Consider the following 25,135-nt stretch of genomic DNA (forward strand, 5'->3'; position numbering starts at 1 on the left):
AGAGGGCGAGAGAGAGAGGGCGAGAGAGAGAGGGCGAGGAGAGAGAGGGCGAGAAGAGGGCGAGGGAGAGAGAGAGAGAGAGAGAGAGAGAGAGAGAGAGAGAGAGAAAGAGAGAGAAAGAGAAAGAGAGCAAAAGAAAGCGAGAGAGAGAGCGCGAGACAGAGGGTGAGCAAGAGAGAGCGAGCGAGCGCGAAAGCAAGAGAGAGAGCGAGAGAGAGAGCGAGACACACACACATCCTTTCCCTTTGGGATTAATAACGTATTCTGTTTTATAAACTAAACTATTAATAATTGTTAATATTTTTACACCATTAACATATTTATTTACATGTTTCACATTGAAAACAAGGTGCATAATTGAAAAAAAAATAAAAAATTAAATAAAAATGTAGTTTGGGTATAGTATGGCATGACTGCACAATTACCAGTTTAAGTAGCACAGAGCTAAATAGCAATAAAATGCCCTGGTCATGAAGGGGGTAAATCTTTCCAGAGCTGAAGTGGTTAATACTTTTACATTGAAAATAGCTTTTCATTTCAGTATTCCTTTTAGCCCCCGGTTCACATCGGGCTGATTTGACATTTCAAATCACAAGCCAAATCAGAGCCTATTGCCAGGAACCGCACCGTCCGAATCGGTGCGATGCCAACTTTGCAGCGCCGCACCGATTCCCAAAAGTAGTTCCTGCACTACTTTTGGTGACTTTGAGGGCGATTGCAATAGATATCTGTGCATGGACCCGCACAGATGTCTTTTAAATCGCCCCCTGAACTCGCACTGAAATGCGGGTTTGAACGATTTTAAACCCGCCCTCAGTGTGAACGTTGGCTCAGGCTGGCCATACATTATACAAATTTCCTTTAGATTTACCAAAACCATATAATAGGAGGTCAAACCGGAACACTTTCAATGTGTAACCAATCAGGCAGGCTCTTCCACTACATAGTTGTAGGTAAATCTAAAGGAAATTAAATAGGAAAATTGTATAATGTATGGGCAGCCTCAGGGCTCATTTGTCTGTTGCAGTACATTAGGGCACATGATAATGTATGTTGCATTAAAGCAGCCCATTCAATATAGAGACTGCATGCTGCCACAATGCACAGGTATGAATGGACTTTTCAATACCCTGCTGGGACTTGTAGTTCCTTCACAGCTGGCATGCAGCACATTTACTTTCCTGGCTGTCCTCAGTTAGCGATTTGCGCGGTAGGTGTCGGCGATAGGTTGCTAAGTGGGGAGAAGTCAGTAGCCATGTCAGACAGCATTACAGCAATGACAAGAAGCAGACTGGCACAGTGGCATGCCGTGCAGCGCAGGAGTCGCATTGCCTGCCCCGACACAGCTTGTCAATCACTACTGCTAAGCTTCACACCGAAGTCTGCCAGTCCGGGTTCCTGGCACAGGATGTGAGCCCCCTCCCCCTCTCGGGGCTGTTGTGCCATTCCTGGAATCAGGCGGCCGGCACGCTGCACAATAATACACAGAAACCTAAACACTCCAAATTCTGAGAAAATACCTCGAAAGGCCAAATCCACTTTTCGCAGAACTGTAGCCCAACAGGAGAGGATTACTGGCTTATGGAAGGACTGTCCTGATAGGTCAACATAATCAATGAATGGGGGCTGCAGGAATACAGCTAAATACATAGGAGAGCAGCTTTGCCAAAGGATTCTGTCCATCCAGTTTTGAGATTTACACAGCTCTGCCACACAGCACAACCCTCTCTGACAGGGTAGGGGACCCTATTTGTCTTGTCCCCCCCCCCCCCCCAGTCTGACGGCACAAGAAAGAAAGAAAGAAGAAGCACACTGATGAGCTCATTTCTTCTCACTCTGCTTTCTCATTCAATCAGCTAGCTCCTTGCACTGCATCATGACTCCTTGTGCTACTACTCCCAGCATCACAACTCCTTGGCTCCCTGTGCTACTTCTCCCAGCATCACATCTCCTTGGCTCCCTGTGCTACTTCTCCCAGCATCACAACTCCTTGGCTCCCTGTGCTACTTCTCCCAGCATCACATCTCCTTGGCTCCCTGTGCTACTTCTCCCAGCATCACAACTCCTTGGCTCCCTGTGCTACTTCTCCCAGCATCACAACTCCTTGGCTCCCTGTGCTACTTCTCCCAGCATCACATCTCCTTGGCTCCCTGTGCTACTTCTCCCAGCATCACATCTCCTTGGCTCCCTGTGCTACTTCTCCCAGCATCACAACTCCTAGGCTCCTTGTGCTACTTCTCCCAGCATCACAACACCTTGGCTACCTGTGCTACTTCTCCCAGCATCACAACTCCTTGGCTCCGTGTGCTACTACTCCCAGCATCACAACTCCCTGTGCTACTTCTCCCAGCATCACAACTCCTTGGCTCCTTCTGCTACCTCTCCCAGCATCACAGCTCCTTGGCTCCTTGTGCTACTTCTCCCAGCATCACAGCTCCTTGGCTCCTTGTGCTACTTCTCCAAGCATTACAACTTCTTGTGCTATTTCTCCCAGCATTACAACTCCTTGGCTCCCTGTGCTACTACTCCCAGCATCACAACTCCTTGGCTCCTTATGCTACTTCTCCCAGCATCACAACTCTTTGGCTCCTTCTGCTCCCTCTCCCAGCATCACAACTCCTTGTGCTATTTCTCCCAGCATCACAACTCCTTGGCTCCCTGTGCTACTTCTCCCAGCATCACAAATCCTTGGCTACCTGTGCTACTTCTCCCAGCATCACAACTCCTTGGCTCTGTGTGCTACTTCTCCCAGCATCACAACTCCTTGGCTCCGTGTGCTACTTCTCCCAGCATCACAACTCCTAGGCTCCTTGTGCTACTTCTCCCAGCATCACAACTCCTAGGCTCCTTGTGCTACTTCTCCCAGCATCACAACTCCTAGGCTCCTTGTGCTACTTCTCCCAGCATCACAACTCCTAGGCTCCTTGTGCTACTTCTCCCAGCATCACAACTCCTAGGCTCCCTGTGCTACTTCTCCCAGCATCACAACTCCTTGGTTCCCTGTGCTACTTCTCCCAGCATCACAACTCCTAGGCTCCTTGTGCTACTTCTCCCAGCATCACAACTCCTAGGCTCCCTGTGCTACTTCTCCCAGCATCTCAACTCCTTGGTTCCCTGTGCTACTTCTCCCAGCATCACAACTCCTTGGCTCCCTGTGCTACTTCTCCCAGCATCACAACTCCTAGGCTCCTTGTGCTACTTCTCCCAGCATCACAACTCCTAGGCTCCCTGTGCTACTTCTCCCAGCATCACAACTCCTTGGTTCCCTGTGCTACTTCTCCCAGCATCACAACTCCTTGGCTACCTGTGCTACTTCTCCCAGCATCACAACTCCTTGGCTCTGTGTGCTACTTCTCCCAGCATCACAACTCCTAGGCTCCTTGTGCTACTTCTCCCAGCATCACAACTCCTAGGCTCCTTGTGCTACTTCTCCCAGCATCACAACTCCTTGGCTCTGTGTGCTACTACTCCCAGCATCACAACAGGGAAGCACCCTTGCTCTGTGTGGAAGCTGCTCTCCACTAATTGGGGAGCTCTAGATCTGACTTGGCAGGGGGTGCGTGTTGGACCTCAGCAGAGAGACCAGCAATTGTGCTTTACAACAACTCAGGTCTGACTTACGCAAAACAATCCAGCTCTGCTTGTCATCTTAGCAGTTAGGCCCCATTCACACCTCAGCTTTTTTTGTAGCTTCAAGTGCCAAAAAGCTGGAGGAGAAAAATAAAATCAATTATGTTCTATGGAGATGGTTCACATCTCCAATACAAGTGGCCTGAAGCTCAAAAAAGTTTTAGAGCTTTTTTTTGTAGCTTGAATGAGGTAGATTTAAGCATTTTTCCCATAGAAATTTATGGAAAACACGCTATTTGCATGTTTTTTTTGCGTGATTTTCTGCTCAAATGAGAAAAAAAATAAAATTTTAAATTAAAATATGTAGCACCCTACAGGTAGGTGCTAGGTAAATGCATAGTGGGCCTTGTCTGCCTTTTTGGTTACAGCAGGGCCATGATTGCTTTTTGGTTACGTTGTCATGGCTTCCAGGTGTTTGCTGAGAGGGGAGTCTCCCCACTGGCTCTGTGAGAGACTTCTTAGGGCAGTGGAGGAAACCCAATCAGGGACACATTCAGGCTTGTAACTACCCCAGAAGGCAGATTATGCTGCAAAGGATTCTGGGAGTGGGTATAAGTCTGAGGGGCGTGTGTGACTCGTGGTCTTTGGCGGGAGCAGAGTCCCAGGAAGGAGAGTACGGCTGTCTCTCCTCCTGTCAGAGGAAGATGGATGTCTCAGGGTGTCGCCTGAGAATCCAGAGAGTTCTGAGTTGAGCTGAGGAGATCCGGTGTGCCGAGAACCAGCGGAGAGAGAGGGGTCCAGTCCCAGGAAAGCCTACACAGGTCGTGAGTACTGAGGATTGCCCCTGGGGTCTGCCTAGAATCAGAGGAGACCACTCGAGAAGGTTCTAGGATCCAAGTGTCAGCTAGCTGTAAAGGGGGTGCCTGGTCAGAGGACCCTGAAGTGATAAAGGGGGCACCTGAAGTTTGGGCCCTGAAGAGTCAGTGCACAGTGTGTAATGCATCAGTTAGGAGTTGCAGCCATACAGGAATCCACAGCAAGCTACCTCAAGCCAGTGCAAGGCTGGAGAGAGTAGTCAGTGACTTTGCAGTGCAAGCAGTGTCAGACGTTCAATGTTCTACAGTCCTGGATCTTCTGGACTTAAAGCGGAGTTCCACCCTGGGACATTTTTTTTTTTTATAAAAATACCCCCGGGACAGTCAGGGCTAGTACATTCCACAATGGATAGCCTCTGTACTGTCCCGGGTCGCACTTACCTGCAAGAAGAAATACTTACCTTGAAAATGTATTGTCCAGCGCTGCCATCTCAGGTGTGGGCAGCTTGAAGCCAGCGCGATCCTCTTCGATCCCACAATGCACTGCACCGGCCCCGCCGTCACTTCCGGTGCCGCAGCGTCTTCCCTGCACAGCTTCTGGGCATGCCCAGAAGCTGTTTAGCAAGGTATGACGGCGCAGCACCGGAACTGACGTTGGGGCCGGTGCAGGCGCATTGATTCCTGGGAGCGATGACGTTCAGCTCCCAGGAATCATTGCATGCCAGGAAGTGATGAATCGCTGTGGCCGCCGAGGGGAGGAAGAGGAAGTAAGGTAAGTATATTTTCTTCTAATCCAGGTAAGTAAAAAAAAAAAATTTGCGATTATCCATTTGTTTTTCAGGTGACCCGGAGCGAGAAGATGGAGGTAAGTTTAATTTTAGGGTGGAACTCCGCTTTAAGTCGGAGTTCCAGCACAGCTTTCAGAGATACAGTGTGTTCAAAGTGTCAGTAAGCGTTGGCTAGCGTCAAGACAGCGATAACGGGCATTTTTGCTACAAGTCCCGGAATTGTACATAGTCGAGCCAAAGGAGTTTCCCACTCATTCCCTTCTCCCATCCCCTAAAAATACAATAAAACAACCAAACAAAGATGCCGGAGTCAGGGCCGCTGATAGGGGGGGGGGGGGGGAACCACCAGCCCTCTTGTAGGGGGCCCGAGCACACAGGGGGGCCCACACAGAGAGGGGGGTTAGTGATGGACAACAAATACAGAAATCTTCCTCCAGCACCTGAATCTGATCTGTCCCTCTCCCTGCTATCAGCTTTTATCTGTTGAGAAAGAGACAGTTGTCCCTCACTAATCCCCCTCCCTGTGTGGGCCCCCCACCCAGCACTTATCTCTGCTCAGGAGTTTATTTGTAAATTGTAACTTTGTTTCTCTCTCTCTGTCTCTCTGATCACTGAGCTCCAACTGCCCAGCCTGTATATTTTTCTCATCTCATCTTATTTAACATAGTTTTTTTTTTAGATTTAGCAGGAATTATGCGAGTTATTATAATTTTGTCTGCTAATAGTGATTTTGTTGTAATTTTAGCTAAATATATATCTTTAATATTTTCTTGGGGGGGCCCTGCCAGGTAGTCTGTATGGAGCCCCGCGATTTCTAACAGCAGCCCTGGCCGGAGTTGTCAATGTCTCAGTTCTCACACCCAGGGCCGCAGCTCACATGGGCTGGAGAGGTAAACGGTAACAATGGCAGACCCACATCAGGCCACAAAATATTGCTACATATATAAGATAGAAAGAAGGAGAAAAGGAGGAATAAGGAGGAGGAAAGGAGGAACACCCCAACAAAAATAAATGAACCCCAATCCTAACTCCAACCCCTTACCCCAACGGGGGAAAAAAAAAATCTATATATCTATCTCTCTATCTCTCTATCTCTCTATCTCTCTATCTCTCTATCTATCTCTCTATCTATCTCTCTATCTATCTCTCTATCTATCTCTCTATCTATCTCTCTATCTATCTCTCTATCTATCTCTCTATCTATCTCTCTATCTATCTCTCTATCTAAATATTTTTATTATAAATAATAAAATTATTAGAAATAAAAAGCTGAAATATCTAGTAACAAACAATACAGCAGAAAACTTCGCGAATTAAAAAATGACAAAGCTCAAAAAATCTGTATAAAAACACGCATGTCACACATAAAAATTGCACTGAATAAACACTCAAAGGCGCTACACTCAGCTGTGAATGCAGCCTTAGGCTCTATTAAACACCAATGCATTTTCTTTCACACTTTTTGCAGAATTTTTTATTTTTTTTCCACATTGGGTTTCTATGGAACACTTTTACACGGAAAGGGTCAGGGACTTTTTAAATGCAAAACATTGCCTTTTTTGCATTTTTGGTTTAATAGACTTCAATGGAGAGGCTGTAGAAAAGCATTTAGTGCATTTTTACCGCAATTTGCGTTTAATTTGAGGATGTGTGTGAGACCTTAAGCTTTCTGATTTGCCCTTTTTTATAGTGTGTGTTCAAACTCTTTTCAGCGGTTCTCTAACGCTTCTTTCTCTCTCCTATCAGGAACAGGGAAAGGCATTATGGCGACCAAATTTGCCCAATAAAAAAATTTGACAAAATTTGCCGGAAAAAGAAAAAAAAAAAAAAACACAAAACACAAATTGTGGCAAAATCTCTGTTAAATTGTGGCAACCTCCCCCCCCCTCGCAAAAAAGACTGCGGAAACGCTCATAAGCAAACTGCAAAGGAGTAGATTGAGCCTTAGGACGCAAGAAGGCCAAGTGAAGTCAGTCAAGAGTATATAAAATTGAAACATGGTACAGCAAACAGGTTAAATTCAGGACCCAACAGTAACAACCGAAAATACACCAGTCTCTCTTCAAGTCCGCTTTCCTTACCATCGAGAATGGCCCACTGCCCATCGATCTCCGTGTGCTTCAGGTAGGAATCCTCTATGGTGGGATCATAATCCGGCACAAAGATCTTCTGGAAGAACTGGATGGTCAGCGCACTCTTCCCCACACCACCGTCCCCCACCACCACCAGTTTGTAGGTCGGCAAATTGTCGCTCAGGACCGCGCTGGTCGCCATGATCCCTTTCCCTGTTCCTGATGGGAGAGAAAAAGAAGCGTTAGAGAAGGGTTTGAACACACAACACTATAAAAAAAAATGGACAAACCAGAAAGATTAAAGCCTCACACACATCGGATAATAAAAATATGAACTACGTGGCAAAAATGCCTCTGCCGGTGCCTTTCTACGAGCCTTCATATGCGCATTCACAAACGTAAAGCGTTAAGATGCGTATGAGCGTAAACTCACTCTACTGGCTGGAATATTCATTTATTCTAGTAGCCAGTAGAACACATTTACACGCACATACCGGTGTTTACATGCGTGCCAGCGTAAATTATGCTGGTACCGTATATACTCGAGTATAAGCCGAGGCACCCAATTTTACCACAAAAAAACTAGGAAACCGTATTGACTCGAGTATAAGCCTAGGGTGGGAAATGCAGCAGCTACTGCACGCAACTGGACCACCATGACACCCAAAACAGGGGCTGCGGGCATGGTGCAGGGGCTGTGGATATGTTACAGAAGATGGTACAGGTATAGCACAGGAGATGGTACAGGAGATGCAGTGCTGCAGGCATGGCACAGGAGATGGTACAGGCATGGCACAGGAGATGCAGGGCTGCGGGCATAGTACAGGAGATGCAGTGCTGCAGGCATGGCACAGGAGATGAAGGGCTGTGGGCATAGTACAGGAGATGGTACATGCATGGCACAGGAGATGCAGGGCTGCAGGCATGGTACAGGCATGGCACAGGAGATGGTATAGGAGATGCAGGGCTGTGGGCATAGTACAGGAGATGGTACAGGCATGGCACAGGAGATGCAGGGCTGCAGGCATGGTACAGGAGATGGTACAGGCATGGCACAGAAGATTCAGTACTGTGGGCATAGTACAGGAGATAATATAGGCATGGCACAGAGATGGTACAGGCATGGCACGGGAGATGGTACAGGAGATGCAGGGCTGCGGGCATAGTACAGGAGATGCAGGGCTGCGGGCATGATACAGGAGAATCTTCTACACACATGTCTGCATATCATCAGTTTTTGTGAGTTGCTGCTATTTACTTGTTTTTATACATTATAGCAGTCTGCACCCAGAGCGCTTTTTATGCTTTTTTCTTACATGTTGTTCCACAGCTCCTTCCTGTTCCAGAGCTCCTTCCCTCATCTCTGAGAAAAGCTGCCTGGTGCAGGCAGGACTTTTATCATATTCCCTATTATTGTCTTTATAAGACTTTTTGATAAGACTTTCATTGGATTTGTATTTTTCATTATACATCATTATGCTGTGCGGATGGACTCCTTAGCGCCTACATGTTTGATTTTTATGGAGGGAGTCTATTCCACATGGGATCTTTGGGCTCTTTCACACGGAGCGGACCGCATTGCGATCCGCTCCGGCACTTTTTTTTTTTTTTCACGGAGCGGTCCACATATCATCCCATCTGTTTGCGGATGATATACGGACATAATGCAAGTCTATGAGAATGTCAGCGGATGACACCGCTGACATCCGATTTTGCTTCCTTTCCGTTTTTTTGAACGGAGGAAAAATAGGGTTCTGTTCCGTTCCAAAAAACGGAACAGAACAGAAAAAAGAACGCAAATCGGATGTCAGCGGATGATATTCCGCTGACATCCGCAATGCCATTGACTTGCATTATGTCCGTAAATCATCCGCAAAAAAAATAGGATGATTTGCGGACATACAGAGCGCCTGTGTGAAAGAGCCCTTACTGTGAAGAAACCTTTCCGTATTTGGAGACAAAATCTTTTTCTCTAGACATAAATAAAGCCCCCTTGTCCCCTGTGATGACCTTAACCAGTTAACGGCAGGCAGCAGCTCCTTGGCAAACTGACAGTCGCGCGCAAGAGGCTAGGGGGCGAGCGTGCGCCGGCGCACTCCGTTTAAAAAAAAAATAAATAAAAAATAAATACCGGGGTTATGGGAGCTATCTGCTGCTATAACTGCAGTATTTAAGGTCAAAGTACCGACGTAAATACACGGCGGGCGGTCCGGAAGCGGTTAACCTAATCAGTTCTAATAACTCCTTCTTTCCTTCATCCCTCGGATTTTCCTGCTGCTGGAGGGGTTAAACATATCATTGTTCATTTTTGAAGCTCCAATATTATCTATACAATCTTACGGCCTCGTCACCCGCATGCTTTAAATTGCGCTTGTTTAGATTATCTTCATAAAGAGCGTATAGTGGGTGTATTGCAGAAAGCAGAACTTCTTAACCCTCAAAACTCCCCTGGGGGGCAGAGTAGTAATTGTTGGTAGAGTGTACGGTAAGGAACTTATTGAACAGATCCAAAATAAACCTTTTCCTGCGCCACGTCATCGCCATTCACAAGGCGATCATTGATCAGTTTTAGGAAGTGGCAGAACGCTCCCAGAAAAGGCTTCAGGGCTGTCATGGCATACCAGGAGTTAAAGTTGCTGCACGATTCTCCAGATGAATCTCTTGTATCTGTGGCAACCTGTGATGTCTAAATTACCCAATCCCATTACAAGCCCCCCTCAGAAGATAATTCACAGTTGCAGAGCCCCCGTTCCCCCCCCCCCTTCCACCAGTACCATCGCCCACTCCCTCCATCTGAAGTCACCCATTCTGCACAAAAAACGACTGCCAAGGCGGCCGGGGCCCCCACAAATTATCTACTAACTTGCTTCTTTTGTTATTGCTGGGGGATCAGAAGATGGCTCGTTCACACCATTTAACAGACAAAGAACCCCCTAAGAGGTGGGACTTCATAGGGCAGAAATTAGTACCATAGTTATAATAAAAATATTTATATGTAGTAAACATTTTTTCTATTATAAGACAAACATAGTAAAACCATGCGGAATAGACAACACAACAGCGGTTGGACATGAATAACTCAAATTTCTGTTGGCTAACAGTGAAGAAACACCCAACGTGTTTCGAGATATCGGTTAATTGTCTCTTCGTCAGGGGTGAAGGGTTATGGGTACAGTGGTATCCGTAAGCTATACAACCAAATGACACACCGCATTTAATTAACTTCTAAAGGACCGCCCGCTGAAGATGTACTGCGGCAGGCAGCCCCTTCTGCGCGAACCGACGTAGCTCTATGTCAGTCGCGTGCCTGCAGCTAGTAGGCAAGTGCGCGCCGCCGGCGGCACGCTCCTGCCCCCACTCAGCAGCAGGGACTCCGATGCATGGGGCATGAGAGAGAAGGACAGTTAGCTTTTGTAAACACAGCTGACTGTTTCTCTCTGGAATGATCACAGAGTGCCTGTGTTACTGATGGGCACGGTACAATCCCGATCTCGGTAAAGAGTCAATGAAATGACTCTTTACCCATGTGATCGGCTGTGTCCAATCACAGCCGGTCACATGTAAATGAAGAAGTGCCGTTATTCGGCTCTCCTCGCCTCACACTCCTCTTCCTCACAGGGGTAGACAAAAACAAGTAATCAGGGCACTGATCATCAACACAAAATGTAAATAAAGTGGCAGTTACTGCCCAGCATCAGTGCCCACAATCAGTGCCCATAGTGCTACCAGTCAGTGCCCATCAAAGCCTGCTCATCTAGGCACTGATGGGCACTGACTGGCAGCACTATGGGCACTGATAGTGCTGCCCATCAGTGTTCAGTGCCACCCGTCAGTGCCCATCAGTGCCACCCGTCAGTGCCCATCAGTGCGGCATATTAGTACCTCCTCATCAGTGCCCATAAGTACCTCCTCATCAGTGTAGCCTATCAGTGCCGCCTCATCAGCACACATCAGTGAAGGAGAAAAATGTATTTATTTTCAAATTGTACTCACAGAAAATAAGAAAAAAAAAAATTTTCTTCAAAATTTTCTGTCTTTTTCTTTTTTTTTTTTGGAAGAAAAAAAACCCAGAGGTGATTAAATTCCACCAAAATAAAGCTCTATTTGTGTGAAAAGAATGATAAAAATTTCATATGGGTACAGTGTAGCATGACGGCGCAATTGTCATTCAAAGTGTGACAGTGCTGAAAGCTGAAAATTGGCCTGGGTGAAAGTGCACTGTAGGCAAGTGGTTAAATAAAATGTGTCGATTGGTGAAAACGATATCATACTATTCCTTTTACATATACCCACTTTATACAATATCCTGGTGAGGACGAGGGTGAAAGAGGAAGGCATACCAACTACCCAGGGGATAGGGATGGATTATTTGAAGTGAATTTTGCCTTTTCCATGAGAGTGGAAGGCATTTTCTTCTGGTGAGTGGCCATGGTATTGGGCGTGTGAATACACATCGGTGGTGGAGTGTGAGGTGTTCTCCTATCTTCACATTGGGATATCACAATTTCTTCCAAGCTGAGCTATTTTATTTAAAACTGCTCAGTGTTTCAATTCTGATGGACTATTTTTCATGGACCAATTCTATGAATTCACATGTAGTTATTGACATCTCAGATTGTGCTACTCAGGGCAAGATTAACGTAGGGGCTATTGGAGCTGCAGCTCCAGGCCCCTACCTTTATATAGGCCCTGGGTTGGCCATATTCACTGTTACCGCTCTTCTGTCACTTGTAAACACAGAAGTCTGGCTTCTATGCTCGCTTCCCCAGGCAGCACCCTCAGAACCTCCCCACACAGCACGAAGACCGGACAAGGAGGGACAGTTGCCGATGCATGGATGTGTTTATGGGCTTCAGAGACAGCATCCCATGTGGAATTAGGCATGCATGGCTGCACCCTTCCTCCTCTGGGTGCATGCCAAGGCACGGCCCTTAAGGCTCTTCAAAATCCTCAGCACCAAGCCCATGATGCTCTTAATCCGGCCCTGGTGCTACTCCTTCATTTGTAATATTCAGTTGCATGTTGGGATTTCTCTTTTTGTGATATATATCATTTTAAAAAGTAGCAGCATTATAAGTAGTATATTAATTAAATTTTCTTAGTGCGGGGAACATGGTTTTGTATTTTGAAGGTTATCTATGTTTCTGGAAGAGGGAGCGTAGAGTAGAAATCCGCATCCTGACAAGTCAATGGAACCTGTCAGGTACAGAGTTTCCCCCATGGGGAACAGTGATGCCATGGCTGTGCCACAGACACGACTGTGACCCCCCCCCCAACCCAATAATATCCGCACCGCCACAGGAATCCATTCCACCATGCATCCAGAGGACCACTAAATCAGCCACCCCAGCTATACTCCAAGTCTTCTATACTATTAAGATTGTGACATACCGGCACATGCTATATAACGCCCCATTTGGGACCGATCACAGGGATCCTCGTGGGAACCATTGGTGGAGGGCGGTTATCTTTGCCATGAAATGACGGCTTGTCACCTTTACAGCTCTCTCTTCATTTAGTTGTGGCAACCCATTTCTCTTTTTTCTTTTGATTGAGCCATACTATCTGGCCTTGTCAGGATTATAGCAGTCCTTTTGGATGCATAACAACTCTCGTTTGCTTTTAAGATAGTGGCTACATACATCTCATGGATTGGCACTAGTGTCTGAGATATACCTCCATTTGACCTCTGAAAAAGGCCAAAGTCCGAAACGCGTCAGGTCATCATTTGGAATTCTCAGCCACTCCATGTTCAAGTGATGTAATCTATAGCCACACACATTTTAAATGTTTTTTCTTCTTTTGATTTGTATTTTTTCATATTTTGTATAATATTAACCACTTAAGCCCCAGAAGATTTTATCCCCTTCCTGACCAGGGCCTATTTTGCGATTCGGCACTGCGTGACTTTAACGGACAATTGCGCGGTCGTGCGATGCTGTACCCAAACGAATTTGACGCCCTTTTTTTTCCCACAAACAGAGCTTTCTTTTGGTGGTATTTGATCACCTCTGCAATTTTTTGATCATGCGCTATAAACAAAAAAGAGCGACAATTTTGCAAAAACAACAATATTTTTCAAATTTTTTTTATATGAAATTCTCCCCCCCCCCCCCCCCAAAACAAAATGTAAAAATCTAAAATTTTTTACATTTTAGGCCAATTTGTTTTCTGCAACATATGTTTGGTAAAAAAAAGAAAATCGCAAAAAGCGTATTTTGATTGGTTTGCGCAAAAGTTATTGCGATTACTAACTAAGGGAAATATTTTTGTCATTTTTATTGTTTGGCGGCGATCTGCGGTTTTTTTTTGCGGGACTGCGACATTGCGGCAGACAGATCGGACCCTTGACTGACATTTTTGGGGTTACCAGTGACATTACTACAGTAATCAGTGCTATACATATGCACAGTTACTGTAAAATGACACTGGGAGGGAAGGGGTTAACTTTATTGGAGAGGGAGGGGTTAAGTGTGTCCCTAGGGGCGTGCTTCTAACGGTGATTGGATGTGGCTGTGTGTGTAATAGCAGAGATCAACGGTCCTACATAGCAGGACCGAGTGATCAGTGCTTTTACACAGGGAAGAATGACAGGCGGCTTTGTTTACATTAGCCGCCTGCCTTTCTCCCTCTCCACCCGACGATCGCGAGTGACCGGTGGCCATCGGGTCCGCCGGTCACACGCGCGGGCTGGTTAGTGAATGAGTGGGGGCGGGAGCGCGCCTCCGGCGGCGCGCGCTCGCCCCCTATTGGCTCCCAGGCTAGTGACGTACCGGTACGTCACTTTGCCTGGGAGGGGCTGACCGCCGTCGTATATAGTCGGGCGGCGGTCGGCAAGTGGTTAATAATATTACTCATATGTTTTACGACAATTACTCAAGGATTGGTTATTGACTTAAAAGTCCCACACCCTAGGGGATTTTTTTTTCAGTTTCACGACTTTAGGGATGTTGGCAATACCCACTCTAACCACTAGATCCGAACACCTTCTAATATCTGGACTTGGTGACTCTCTCGCCTACTGCCAGATATCACCAGGATGAAAAGGGTTAACGCTCAGCATTTCACAAATAGACGCCAATTAGCTCCATTCCTCTCTGTCATCCCATCTCCAGCTCACAGATCTAATTAACATCCATGCCGCTAAATTGTTGAAAGGATTTCTAAGCCAGGCTCGAAAAGAATCGCTCTGGACTCCACGCCACGTTGCCGGGAACCAGACCGTGCGTTCGTGCTTCCCAGAATCCCGCAGGGCACTGCCAGATCTTCTGCTGGGAGGATCAATGGATGGCGGAAAACGCTGCCGTCTCCTTGTACAGGACGAAGAGTCCTGGGAACGGGGGGGGGGGGGGCGATTATGTAATCCAAATGTGATTCCTTCTCAGCGATTGGTCGTCAGCCAGAATCCCAAATTCAATGGACAAAAAAAAAAAAAAAAACCCACATACTTATTACAAGACAGACGAACAGACCATTGTTTTCACTTTTCTCGTATATTTTAGCAACCAGTGGATAGTGGTGGCGGTACACCGGTCAGAGAATCCAAGTCTAAAGAAAATGCCAAATCTAAGGCTGCATTCACATGTCAGCTTATAATCGCGGGCAGAACCGCCGTGGTTCCGCCCGCGATTCGGAGATTTATTGCAAATCGCGGGACGCCTAGCGTTGCCCGTTGATTTGCAATAGCCCCCCAAACGCCGAGCGATGTTGCCGCGATTTACGCCCGCCGAATCGCGGCAACATCGCGCAAACAAAATCGCGGGACGCAATACGCTCCAAAGAAGCTCTTGTACTTTTTTGGAGCGTATTGCGTCCCGCGATTTTGTTTGCGCGATGTTGCCGCGATTCGGCGGGCGTAAATCGCGGCAACATCGATCAGCGTTTGGGGGGCTATTGCAAATCAACGGGCAACGCTAGGCGTCCCGCGATTTGCAATAAATCTCCGAATCGCGGGCGGAACCGCGGCGGTTCTGCCCGCGATTATAAGCTGACATGTGAATGCAGCCTTAATAGCCAAAAAACAAAAACACATTTATATGTTTTTCTAGAATTTACAAATAAAAAAAAAAAAATGCCCAGTAGGATTTTGGAGGCTGTCAAGCAAGACGTGAAGACTGCCTGACCCAACATACTGCGTCCAAGGACTTGGCAATCTAAACTGACCATGACACACAATGCAGCCTGGGCTAATCCTAAAAGCTTTTTTAATACTGTACTTAAAGTGGAACTACAAACACCCCTCCTCCTCTCCCCTTCACTGAGTTATCCATAAAACACACAGCAATCCAATGAGGTTCTGTATGGATCAAACGCCCCACTGCTTTCCACCCAGTCTTGTACCACCATCTTCTTCTCCAATGTCATTAGGAATAAAGCCTCGTTAAAATATATGGAACACATAGTGTTCACAAGATAAAAGAGTGGGACTTTGCATGAGGTGTGGCCAGTACACACACAATGATTTCTTGATAGTATATACACTTTCGCTGGTAAGCATAAAAAAGGCATATGATCAACATCGTGTGTTTATTAGCAAACAACATAGCAGTTAACATAGGTAAAATACATACAATCGGTTAAGGGAGACAAACAATATACAATGAGATATTCATATAAAATCATACGGATTGTAAAAAACAGCAACAAAAATAATAATGATAAACCAGCAGATATATATGGTAATTGTATTAATTGGATGCATGCTGAAATGGGTATTGGATATACGTGGCCTATAAAGCTCGACGCGTTTCGTGAAAGAATGTTTTCACTCATCAGGAGCAGGCAGATCTAAAAAAGTAGTAAGACAAAAATGACATGGCATCCAATAAAAGGATAAATTGGCGAATGAGTAGGGAAAAAGGACTTACAATGGGAAAATGATGAACAAAGAGGTTGCTGGTCACCCATAAGTTCGTCTGGAAGGGAACTGAGGGAGCATATAGTACTCCGCACAGAGCCAAAGGCACAGGGTCCATAGACATAGCATGGGTTGTCATATTGGGTCATAAGCTGAGATGATAAGACACACGCATCGACAGTTGGCCGTGAATTTTCGGCCAACGTCCGATCGGCCGATTTTCGGCTTGTTAGTATGATGCTTTCGACAACCGACTCCGACTTTTCGGCCGAACAAAATCTGGTGTGCAGGCTATAAAATTTTTGTTGGCCGTCAACAGAACGGCCGATTTTCCATCAGTCAGTACAGATTTCGGCAGACAAAAAACTGATGAGCAAGACTGGGCATGCTCAGAGAAGAAAAAACACAGGGAAAGTAAACCAGCACATGACATCACTTCTGAAGTTGGTTTTTGTTGGCCGAGAAAATTCGTGTGCAGTCTAGAGCACATTCCAACCAACACAACAACACTGCACAAAAGACGGCCGATCGGATCGGCCGATAATCGTTGCGTGTGTACGAGGCATAAGCTGCATCTTCCAGGTTGCTGCAGTTCACATGGGGTCGGTCTTCAGGGGGGCTGACTACAAGAACCAGGGAGAGAGAGCACCTGTCATAATGCACCGTGGTGCATGCGTGGTTCAGTATTCATTTACTGTTGACTGTCCCACTACCTCTGCTGGTAGTTTCATCAACTACCCTTTAAGTAAAATACTTTCTAAGATTAGTTTTGAACTTTCCTCCAGTTAGTTTGAGGTCAGGTCCCTTTGTTCTTGATTTTGGTTTCATATTGAAAAAAACTGCCCTCCTGAACCTCATGTATTTAAGGGTTTTAATTATGTACTCAGCTTTTCCTTCTTTCCTCCAGACTGTACATATGAAGTCACTCTCAATATGGTTTATTCCCCAAACCAGAGGCGTAACTAGAACCTTCAGGGCCCTGATGCAAGAAACCATGAAGGGCCCCCCAGACCCCTGGCCGGGGCCCTTACCTTCAAGTCCAGGGCTCTTCCCACTAATCCTGGGGCTCTTTACACTCGTTGCATGGCCTTTTATTATGGTCCCGCAGCAGGATTCTTTCACAAGTTCTGCAGTGGGCCCCCTTCCTGCAATCTTGGGGCCTCCCCAGAGTGGTGCAATGCCAGGGTCCAGTCGCAAGTGTGACCTTTGCGATCTTGGAAGTTCACCCACTGGTTTGCTACCAGGCCCCTGGAGCATGGGGCCCGGTAGCGATTGCAACCCCTGCAACCCCTGTAGTTACGCCCCTGCCCCAAACCTTTCACCATTTTTGTTACCAGTCTCTGGACTCGTTCTATTTTGTCAATATTTTTGTGTAAGTAAAGTCTCCAGAACTGGACACCGTAGTCGAAGACTCGATTCACACTAGAGCGACTTGTCAGCCTGACAAGTCGCGGTCCCTCGCAGTCCATTGACTGCTACAGGACCCGTTCTAATAGGAGCGACACAAGTCGCTCCGACTTAGAAAAAGGGTCCTGTACTACTTCGGGGCGACCTGCATAGACTTCCATTATGTGAAGTCCGTGCAAGTTGCGCCGAAGTCGCGGTGCATGGTAATGCACAAGTCGCCCCCGAAGTAGTACAGAGTCGTGCCGCCCCAGTGTGAACCGACTCTAAATGAGGTCTCAATAAAGATCTTTATAAAGGAATTGGGACCTCCTTCCTCCTGCTAGTGACCCTTCTAGTGATATAAAGATCTATATAGAGGAATCAGGACTCCCTTCCTCCTGCTAGTGACCCTTCTAGTGATATAAAGATCTATATAGAGGAATCGGGACCTCCTTCCTGCTAGTGACCCTTCTAGTGATATAGAGATCTATATAGGTGATCAGGACCGCCATCATCCTGCTGGTGACTCCTCTAGTGGTGTAAAGATCTATAGAGAAGAAACAGGACCTCCTTGCTCCTGCTGGTGACTCCTCTATATAGAGGGATCAGGACCTCCTTCCTGCTAGTGATCCTTCTAGTGATCTAGAGATCTATATAGAGGGATCAGGACCTCCTTCTTGCTAGTGACCCCTCTTGTGATAACTTAAGATCTATATAGGGGATCAGGACCTCCTTCCTTCTGCTGGTGAATCCTCTAGTGGTATAAAGAACTATATAGGGGATCAGGACCTTCTTCCTCCTGCTGGGGATCCCTCTAGTGACAACTAAAGGTCTATATAGGGGATCAGGACCGCCTTCCTCCTGCTGGTGACCCCTTAGTATAAACTAAAGATCCATATAGAGGAATCAGGACCCCTTTCCTCCTGCTGGCGATTCCTCTAGCCCAGGGATTCCCAAACTATGGCCCTGCAGTTGTTCAGGAACTACAATTCCCATCATGCCTAGTCATGTCTGAATGTCAGAGTTTTACAATGCCTCATGGGATGTGTAGTTCTGCAGCTGCAGGACCGTAGTTTGGGAATCCCTGCTCTAGTGATATATAAAAATTATATAGAGGAATCAGGACCTCCTTCCTCCTGCTGGTGATCCCTAGTGATGCATCCTATAATTCATTTTTCTTTCATCACTGCCTGGTCACACTGTTTTATTATTTTGCAATCACCTTAAGTACCCCCAAATATTTTTTCCTCTGTAGTGCTGGCTAATGCTGTACCCCCAATGTTGTACTCAGGGGATTCTTTTTCCCTAGGTGCATTATTTTACATTTAGAAATATTGAACTGCAGTCTCCACTGCTTTGACCAATATTCCAGCAATGTGAAGTCATGTTCCATGTTACAGACACATTCGGGGCTATGAACCCCATTACATACTGTACCTTTGTGTCACCAGCAAAAAAACAGACCTTGCCCAACAAACCTTTAGTTATATCACTTACATATAGATTTAATAGAACAGGACCCAGTACAGAGCCTTGTGGTACACCACTAGTGACTGGTCTCTGTTCTGAGTGAACGCCATTTACAACCACACTCAATTGTCCAGCCTTTGGCCAACTGCATACCCACTGACTGACCCAAGGGCAGAGTTGTATAAAGTACTCGAAACCCATACTTGAGTAAAAGTACAAGTGCTCGATCAAAAAGTGACTTGAGTAGAAGTACTAAAGTATTCAACATTTTTTGCTACTCAAGTACTGAAAGTAAAAGTACAAGTACTGTGTTATGTAGTTATTAAAGAAAGAAGTCAAAAGTTTGAACATCATATTGTTTTTTATTATTTCAAATGCAGCTTTTATTTATACATACAGTAGCATTTATTTTCGTATGCGCTGATAATACACATGTTTTGAGCTTCATGAAATCTGCCATCTACTGTTCTGGCAGTGGTAATTTTTATAATAGTAAGGAGTAACTATGCAGCACAAAAAAAAAAAAAAATATTGGAGTAGAAGTATTGAAATCATTGAAAAAATGTAGTGAAGTAAAAGTGGAAGTAGGAGAAAAAAATTCTACTCTAGGAAAGTACGGATACCGCCTTTCCGTACTTAAAGCGGAGTTCCAGCCATTTGACTCACCTGTCCAACGGTCCAGCGATGCAGCGAAGCCTCGATCCTCTCCCTCGGCGCCGGCATCACTGCTGTGGGCACCCGGCTGTTACAGTTTGCGGCTTCACAGCCGGGTACCCACTGCGCATGCGCGAGTCGCGCTGCGCGCCGTGATTGGCCGGCAATCTTCTGGGACCTCTGACGTGTCCCAGAAGATTGCAGGGAGGGAGGGGGAGAGGAGAACTTCCGCTCAGGGCGCCGCGGCGCTCCGAGCGGAAGTGGGAGCGGGTACCTGTCAAAACTAGGTACCCGCTCCCCCCCCAAAAAAATGACATGCCAAATGTGGCATGTCAGGGGGGTAGGAACACCTAAAGCGGAAGTTCCACTTTTGGGTGGAACTCCGCTTTAAGTACAGTAGTGAAGTAGTTCTACTTAGTTACTATACATCTCTGCCCAAGGGTTACAGCCTAACTTGTACAACCTTTGTATTAGATCATTATGTGGAACTGTATCAAATGCCTTCCTCAAAAATCAAGATATGCCATGTCCACATCACCACCCTGGTCCACAACACTGGTAATATAGTAAAACAAAGTCAGCTTAGTCGGACATGATCCGCCCTTAGTAAAGTCATGCTGCTTTGGGTCCAGCAAGTTGTGCAACAAATTGGTTGCATGTTGGAGCTCATCTCCGAATAGAACGTATAAAGATGTTGGAGCTCAAATCGCCAAATGCGCAAACTCTGCGTCTGTTGTTTCACATCTTTTTTGCGCAGTCTCCAACACAGTGTTAATTTCGTCGACTAAAACATTTTCGTCGACTAAATTAACACAATTTTAGTTGACTAAAATACGACTAAAACAATTCAGATGACTAAAATACGACTAAAACTAAAATGGCATTTTAGTCAAAAGACTAACTAAAACTAAATCGAAATTTGCTGCCAAAATTAACACTGGTGCATGCTCACAGCTTAATACCATAAATAATAACATATTAGAGTTTTCACTCCAGGACCAGTAGTAGTATATAATGAGTTTGGAAATTGTAGAGAAATGCAATTTACAATTGAACTACACCCATTCGATTAGAGATGACTAAAATGAGTTTTAGTCGACTAAAATGTACTGGAGTTTTAGTCGATTAAATACGACTAAAACACTTGCAGAAGACTAAAATGGGACTAAAACTAAAATGCCATTTTAGTCCTAAGGGCTCTTTCACACGGGCGGTCCGATCAGATCCGCCTGTCAGTTTTTTAGGCGGATCTGATCGGATCCTCCATGCAGCTCTATGGGGCAGCGGGTGTCAGCGGAGACATCTCCGCTGACACCCGCTGCCATCCGCATCCGATCCTGTGCTGAAATCTGGACGGATGGAAACCCTATTTTTCCATCCGTTCAGTAATCGGATCGGATCGGATCTGATGAGAGCGGACAAGCGGTCCGCTCTCCTCCGATCCCCCATAGAGGGCAGCGGGTGCTGAGACACCTTCCTCTCCGCTCTGCAAGCGGAGACGGAGCTGTCATCCACCGGCTCAGCGGGGATCGCGGATCGATCCCCGCTGAGCAACACGGATCCGCCTGCGGAGGCGGACCGTGTGAGAGAGCCCTAAGACTAAAACTAAATTGAAATTTGCTGCCAAAATTAACACTGCTCATGGTGGCAGAATTTCCACTTTTTGGGGTCAGGTTGTGTGTAACATTTCAGACTTCTTCCTTTCCCAATTACACATCCCTGTACCGAGACTACAATTTGGAAAAAAACAAAAAGCAGCTGACCGCATCCAATTTTTGCGAGTGGTGCTCATCTCAGCCTGATGAGTGAAAGTCTTGTATTGTGTGCCCGGCCTGGTAGGAAATGCTGGGGGAGGGGAGGGGGGGGGGGGGCGCAGTAGTTTAGCAAAAAGTCTGTTTCAATCATCTGGGTATATTTTTAGTGTTTACAGCAGGAAAGGAACGGCACGCTTCAGGGCACCGCATCAATGCCATCTGCTGCCAGCTCACTCTGAATGCAATCACCCGGCAGATTTGTTGAAATCTGCCCAAACGATGGCACATCTGTAGTCCTGATTAAGAGGGCGGCACAGCTGGAGAGAGCGCGGTTTAAATACTAATCTCCTTTTATGTGCTGTAGGACTGGAATAGGCATTAGTGTCAGAACCTTAATAACAGACTGGCAGTCCGATCGCAGCACGGAAGCGGCAGGCTGGCGTTGGGCAAGGCCCTTATTTAAAGGGAAAACGTGGCATTCTAAATGATTTTTGTGACAACTAAAAAAATGTGTCCAACATAATGTACTGGGTTTTTCCCCCCAGGATTGGGAGTTGCTACTGCAGAAATGTCAAAACGCAAAAGTTCGGTGGAAAAAAAAAAAAAAAAAACCACAACCACAAAACATCACTCCTGAAAAATGCTCCTGAATTGTGTGAATGGAAGATCTGGCACTTAGAAGACCCAATGTTGCCTGGGGGGGGGGGGGGGGGGTTTAATATTCCCCCCCTCAGGAGTGATATGTTGTACAGCAGCAGCTTCCTTGGGGCCCAAGATCACATATTTTGGCCCCATAGACTTCTAATGGGAGCAGGGCTGCTGTTAGAAATCGCGGGGCCCCGTACAGACTACCTGGCAGGGCCCCCCCCAAGAAAATATTAAAGATATATTTAGCTAAAATTACGACAAAATCACTATTATCAGACACAAATATAACATAACTCGCATAATTCCTGCTAAATCTAAAAAAAAAAAAAAAAACTATGTTAAATAAAAAAGATGAGAAAAATATACAGGCTGGGCAGTTGGAGCTCAGTGATCAGAGAGAGAGAGAGAGAGAGAGAAACAAAGTTACAAATAAACTCCTGAGCAGAGATAAGTGCTGGGAGGGGGGACCACACAGGGAGGGGGATTAGTGAGGGACGACTGTCTCTTTCTCAGCAGATAAAAGCTGATAGCAGGGAGAGGGACAGATCAGATTCAGGCGCTGGAGGAAGATTTCTGTATTTGTTGTCCATCACTAATCCCCCTCTCTGTGTGGGCCCCCCTGTGTGCTCGGGCCCCCTACAAGAGGGCTGGTGGTCCCCCCCACCTATCAGCGGCCCTGAATGGGAGTGCATGTAATGTCTTTGGGGTTACATAGTTACATACATAGTAGGTGAGGTTGAATAAAGACAATAGTCCATCCAGTTCAACCTGTGTAGGTGTGTGTGTGGCTGTAATCATCTCACATAGCCCTCAATCTCCTGATCCTTGAGATGTAAGTCTAAGAGTCTTTTGAAAGTCACCATACTACCCGCAGAAACCACCTCTTGTGGTAGACAATTCCACAATCTTGTAGACCTAACAGTAAAGAACCCCCCACGTTGCCTGAGGTTAAAACGCTTCTCCTCTAATCGCATTGTATGTCCTCGAGTCCTCATGCAATTCCTTCGAATGAACAGCTTTTCTTCTAAGCTGAGATCCCCATTAAGATATTTATAAATTGCTATCATGTCCCCTCTCAGACGTCTTTTCTCCAGGGAAAATAAATCGAGCGATTGCAGCCGCTCTTCATAGGTAAGGTCCTCCAACCCCCTAATCAGTTTAGTTGCCCTTCTCTGGACTTTCTCCAGCTCCAACACATCCCTCCTGAGGACTGGCGACCAGAACTGGACAGAATACTCCAGATGGGTTGATTTACTAAAGGCAGCTAGACTGCGCACTTTGCAAGTGCAGTTGTTCGAGATTAGTAAAATGGAGGTAAAGCTTCACTTTGCAAAGAATACCCAATCACATGCAAGGAAAAAAAAAAAAAAAAAAAAAAAACCACAGCATTATTGTTCGCACATACAGTGCATCCGGAAAGTATTCACAGCGCTTCACTTTTTCCACATTTTGTGATGTTACAGCCTTATTCCAAAATGGAATAAATTCATTATTTTCCTCAAAACTCTACAAACAATCCCCCATAATGATAACGTGAAAGAAGTTTGTTTGAAATCTTTGCAAATTTATTAAAAATAAAAACAAAAAAAAATTCCCATGTAGATAAGTATCACAGCCTTTGCTCAGTACTTTGTTGAAGCTCCTTTGGCACCAATTACACCATCAGGTCTTTCTGAGTATAATGCTACAAGATTGGCACATTTGTGGGCAGTTTCTCCCAATCTTCTTTGCAGGACCTCTCAAGCTCCATCAGGTTGGATGAGGAGCGTCGGTGCACAGCCATTATTAGATCTCTCCAGAGATGTTCAATCGGGTTCAAGTCTGAGCTCTGGCTGGGCCACTCAAGGACATTCACAGAGTTGTCCCATAGCCACTCCTTTGTTATCTTTGCTGTGCGATTAGGGTCGTTGTCCTGTTGGAAGATGAACCTTCGCCCAAGTCTAAGGTCCAGAGCGCTCTGGAGCAGGTATTAATCAAGGATGTCTCTGTACATTGCTGCATTCATCTTTCCCTCCATCCTGACCAGTCTCCCAGTTCCTGCCTCTGAAAAACAACCCCACAGCATGATGCTGCCACCACCATGCTTCACTGTAGGGATGGTATTGGACAGCTGATAAACGGTGTCTTGTTTCCTCCAGACATGACGCTCGCCATTCAGACCAAAGAGTTCAATCTTGGTTTCATCAGACCAGAGAATTTTGTTTCTCATGGTCTGAGAGTCCATCCCTTCAGGTGCCTTTTGGAAAACTCCAGGTGGGCTTTCATGTGCCTTTTACTGAGGAGTGGCTTCTGTCTGGCCACTCTACCATACAGGCCTGATTGGTGGAGTGCTGCAGTGATGGTTGTTCTTCTGGAAGGTTCTCCTCTCTCCACAGAGAAATGCTGAAGCTCTGTCAGAGTGACCATTGGGTTCTTCGTCACCTCCCTGACTAAGGCCCTTCTCCCCCGATCACTCAGTTTGGTCTACGAAGAGTCTTGGTGGTTCCAAACTTCTTCCATTCTTAGATGGTGGCCCCTGTGCTTATTGGGATCTTCAATGCTGCATAAAGGTTTCTGTACTCCTCTCCAGATCTGTGCCTCCATACAATCCTGTCTCAGAGGTCTACAGACAATTCCTAGGACTTCATGGCTTGGTTTGTGCTCTGACATGCACTGTTAATTGTGGACCTTATATAGACAGAGGTGTTCCTTTCCAAATCATGTCCAATCAACTGAATTTACCAAAGGTGGACTCCAATCAAGTTGTAGAAACTTCAAGGATGATCAGTGCAAATAGGATGCACCTGAGCTCAATTTTGAGTGTCATGGTAAAGGCTGTAAATACATATATACATGGGATTTTTTTTCCAAAAAAATATGAAAAGATTTCAAACAAACTTCTCTCTTTGTCATTATGGGGGATTGTTTGTAGAATTTTGAGGGAAATAATGATTTTAATCTATTTTGGAATATGGCTGTAACAAAATGTGGAAAAGTGAAGCGCTGTGAATACTTTCCGAATGATGGAAGTCAGCAGAGCTTCTACTCATTTACTAAGCAAAGTCTATTTTCCTTTAGTAAATCAACCCCTATGTGTGCGGATTCCTGTGCTCCATTAACCCTTTCACTGCCAAAAACATTT

At 45.9% G+C, this 25,135-nt stretch overlaps 1 protein-coding gene across 1 annotated transcript in view; it reads right to left on the reverse strand.

The window, feature by feature from the left end:
- The window catches only part of MRAS (muscle RAS oncogene homolog), an 84,495-nt gene that overhangs the window by 25,616 nt on the left and 33,744 nt on the right, over positions 1-25,135 (reverse strand). Inside the window, exon 2 of the mRNA XM_082260590.1 lies at positions 7,255-7,464. Within this exon, the coding sequence (XP_082116716.1) occupies positions 7,255-7,447 (193 nt within the window). The 5' untranslated portion in view covers positions 7,448-7,464. The remainder of the gene's footprint in view (positions 1-7,254; positions 7,465-25,135) is intronic.

The sequence above is a fragment of the Pelophylax lessonae genome (assembly GCF_965119305.1).
Source record: "Pelophylax lessonae genome assembly, chromosome: 6".
Classification (NCBI taxonomy): domain Eukaryota; kingdom Metazoa; phylum Chordata; class Amphibia; order Anura; family Ranidae; genus Pelophylax; species Pelophylax lessonae.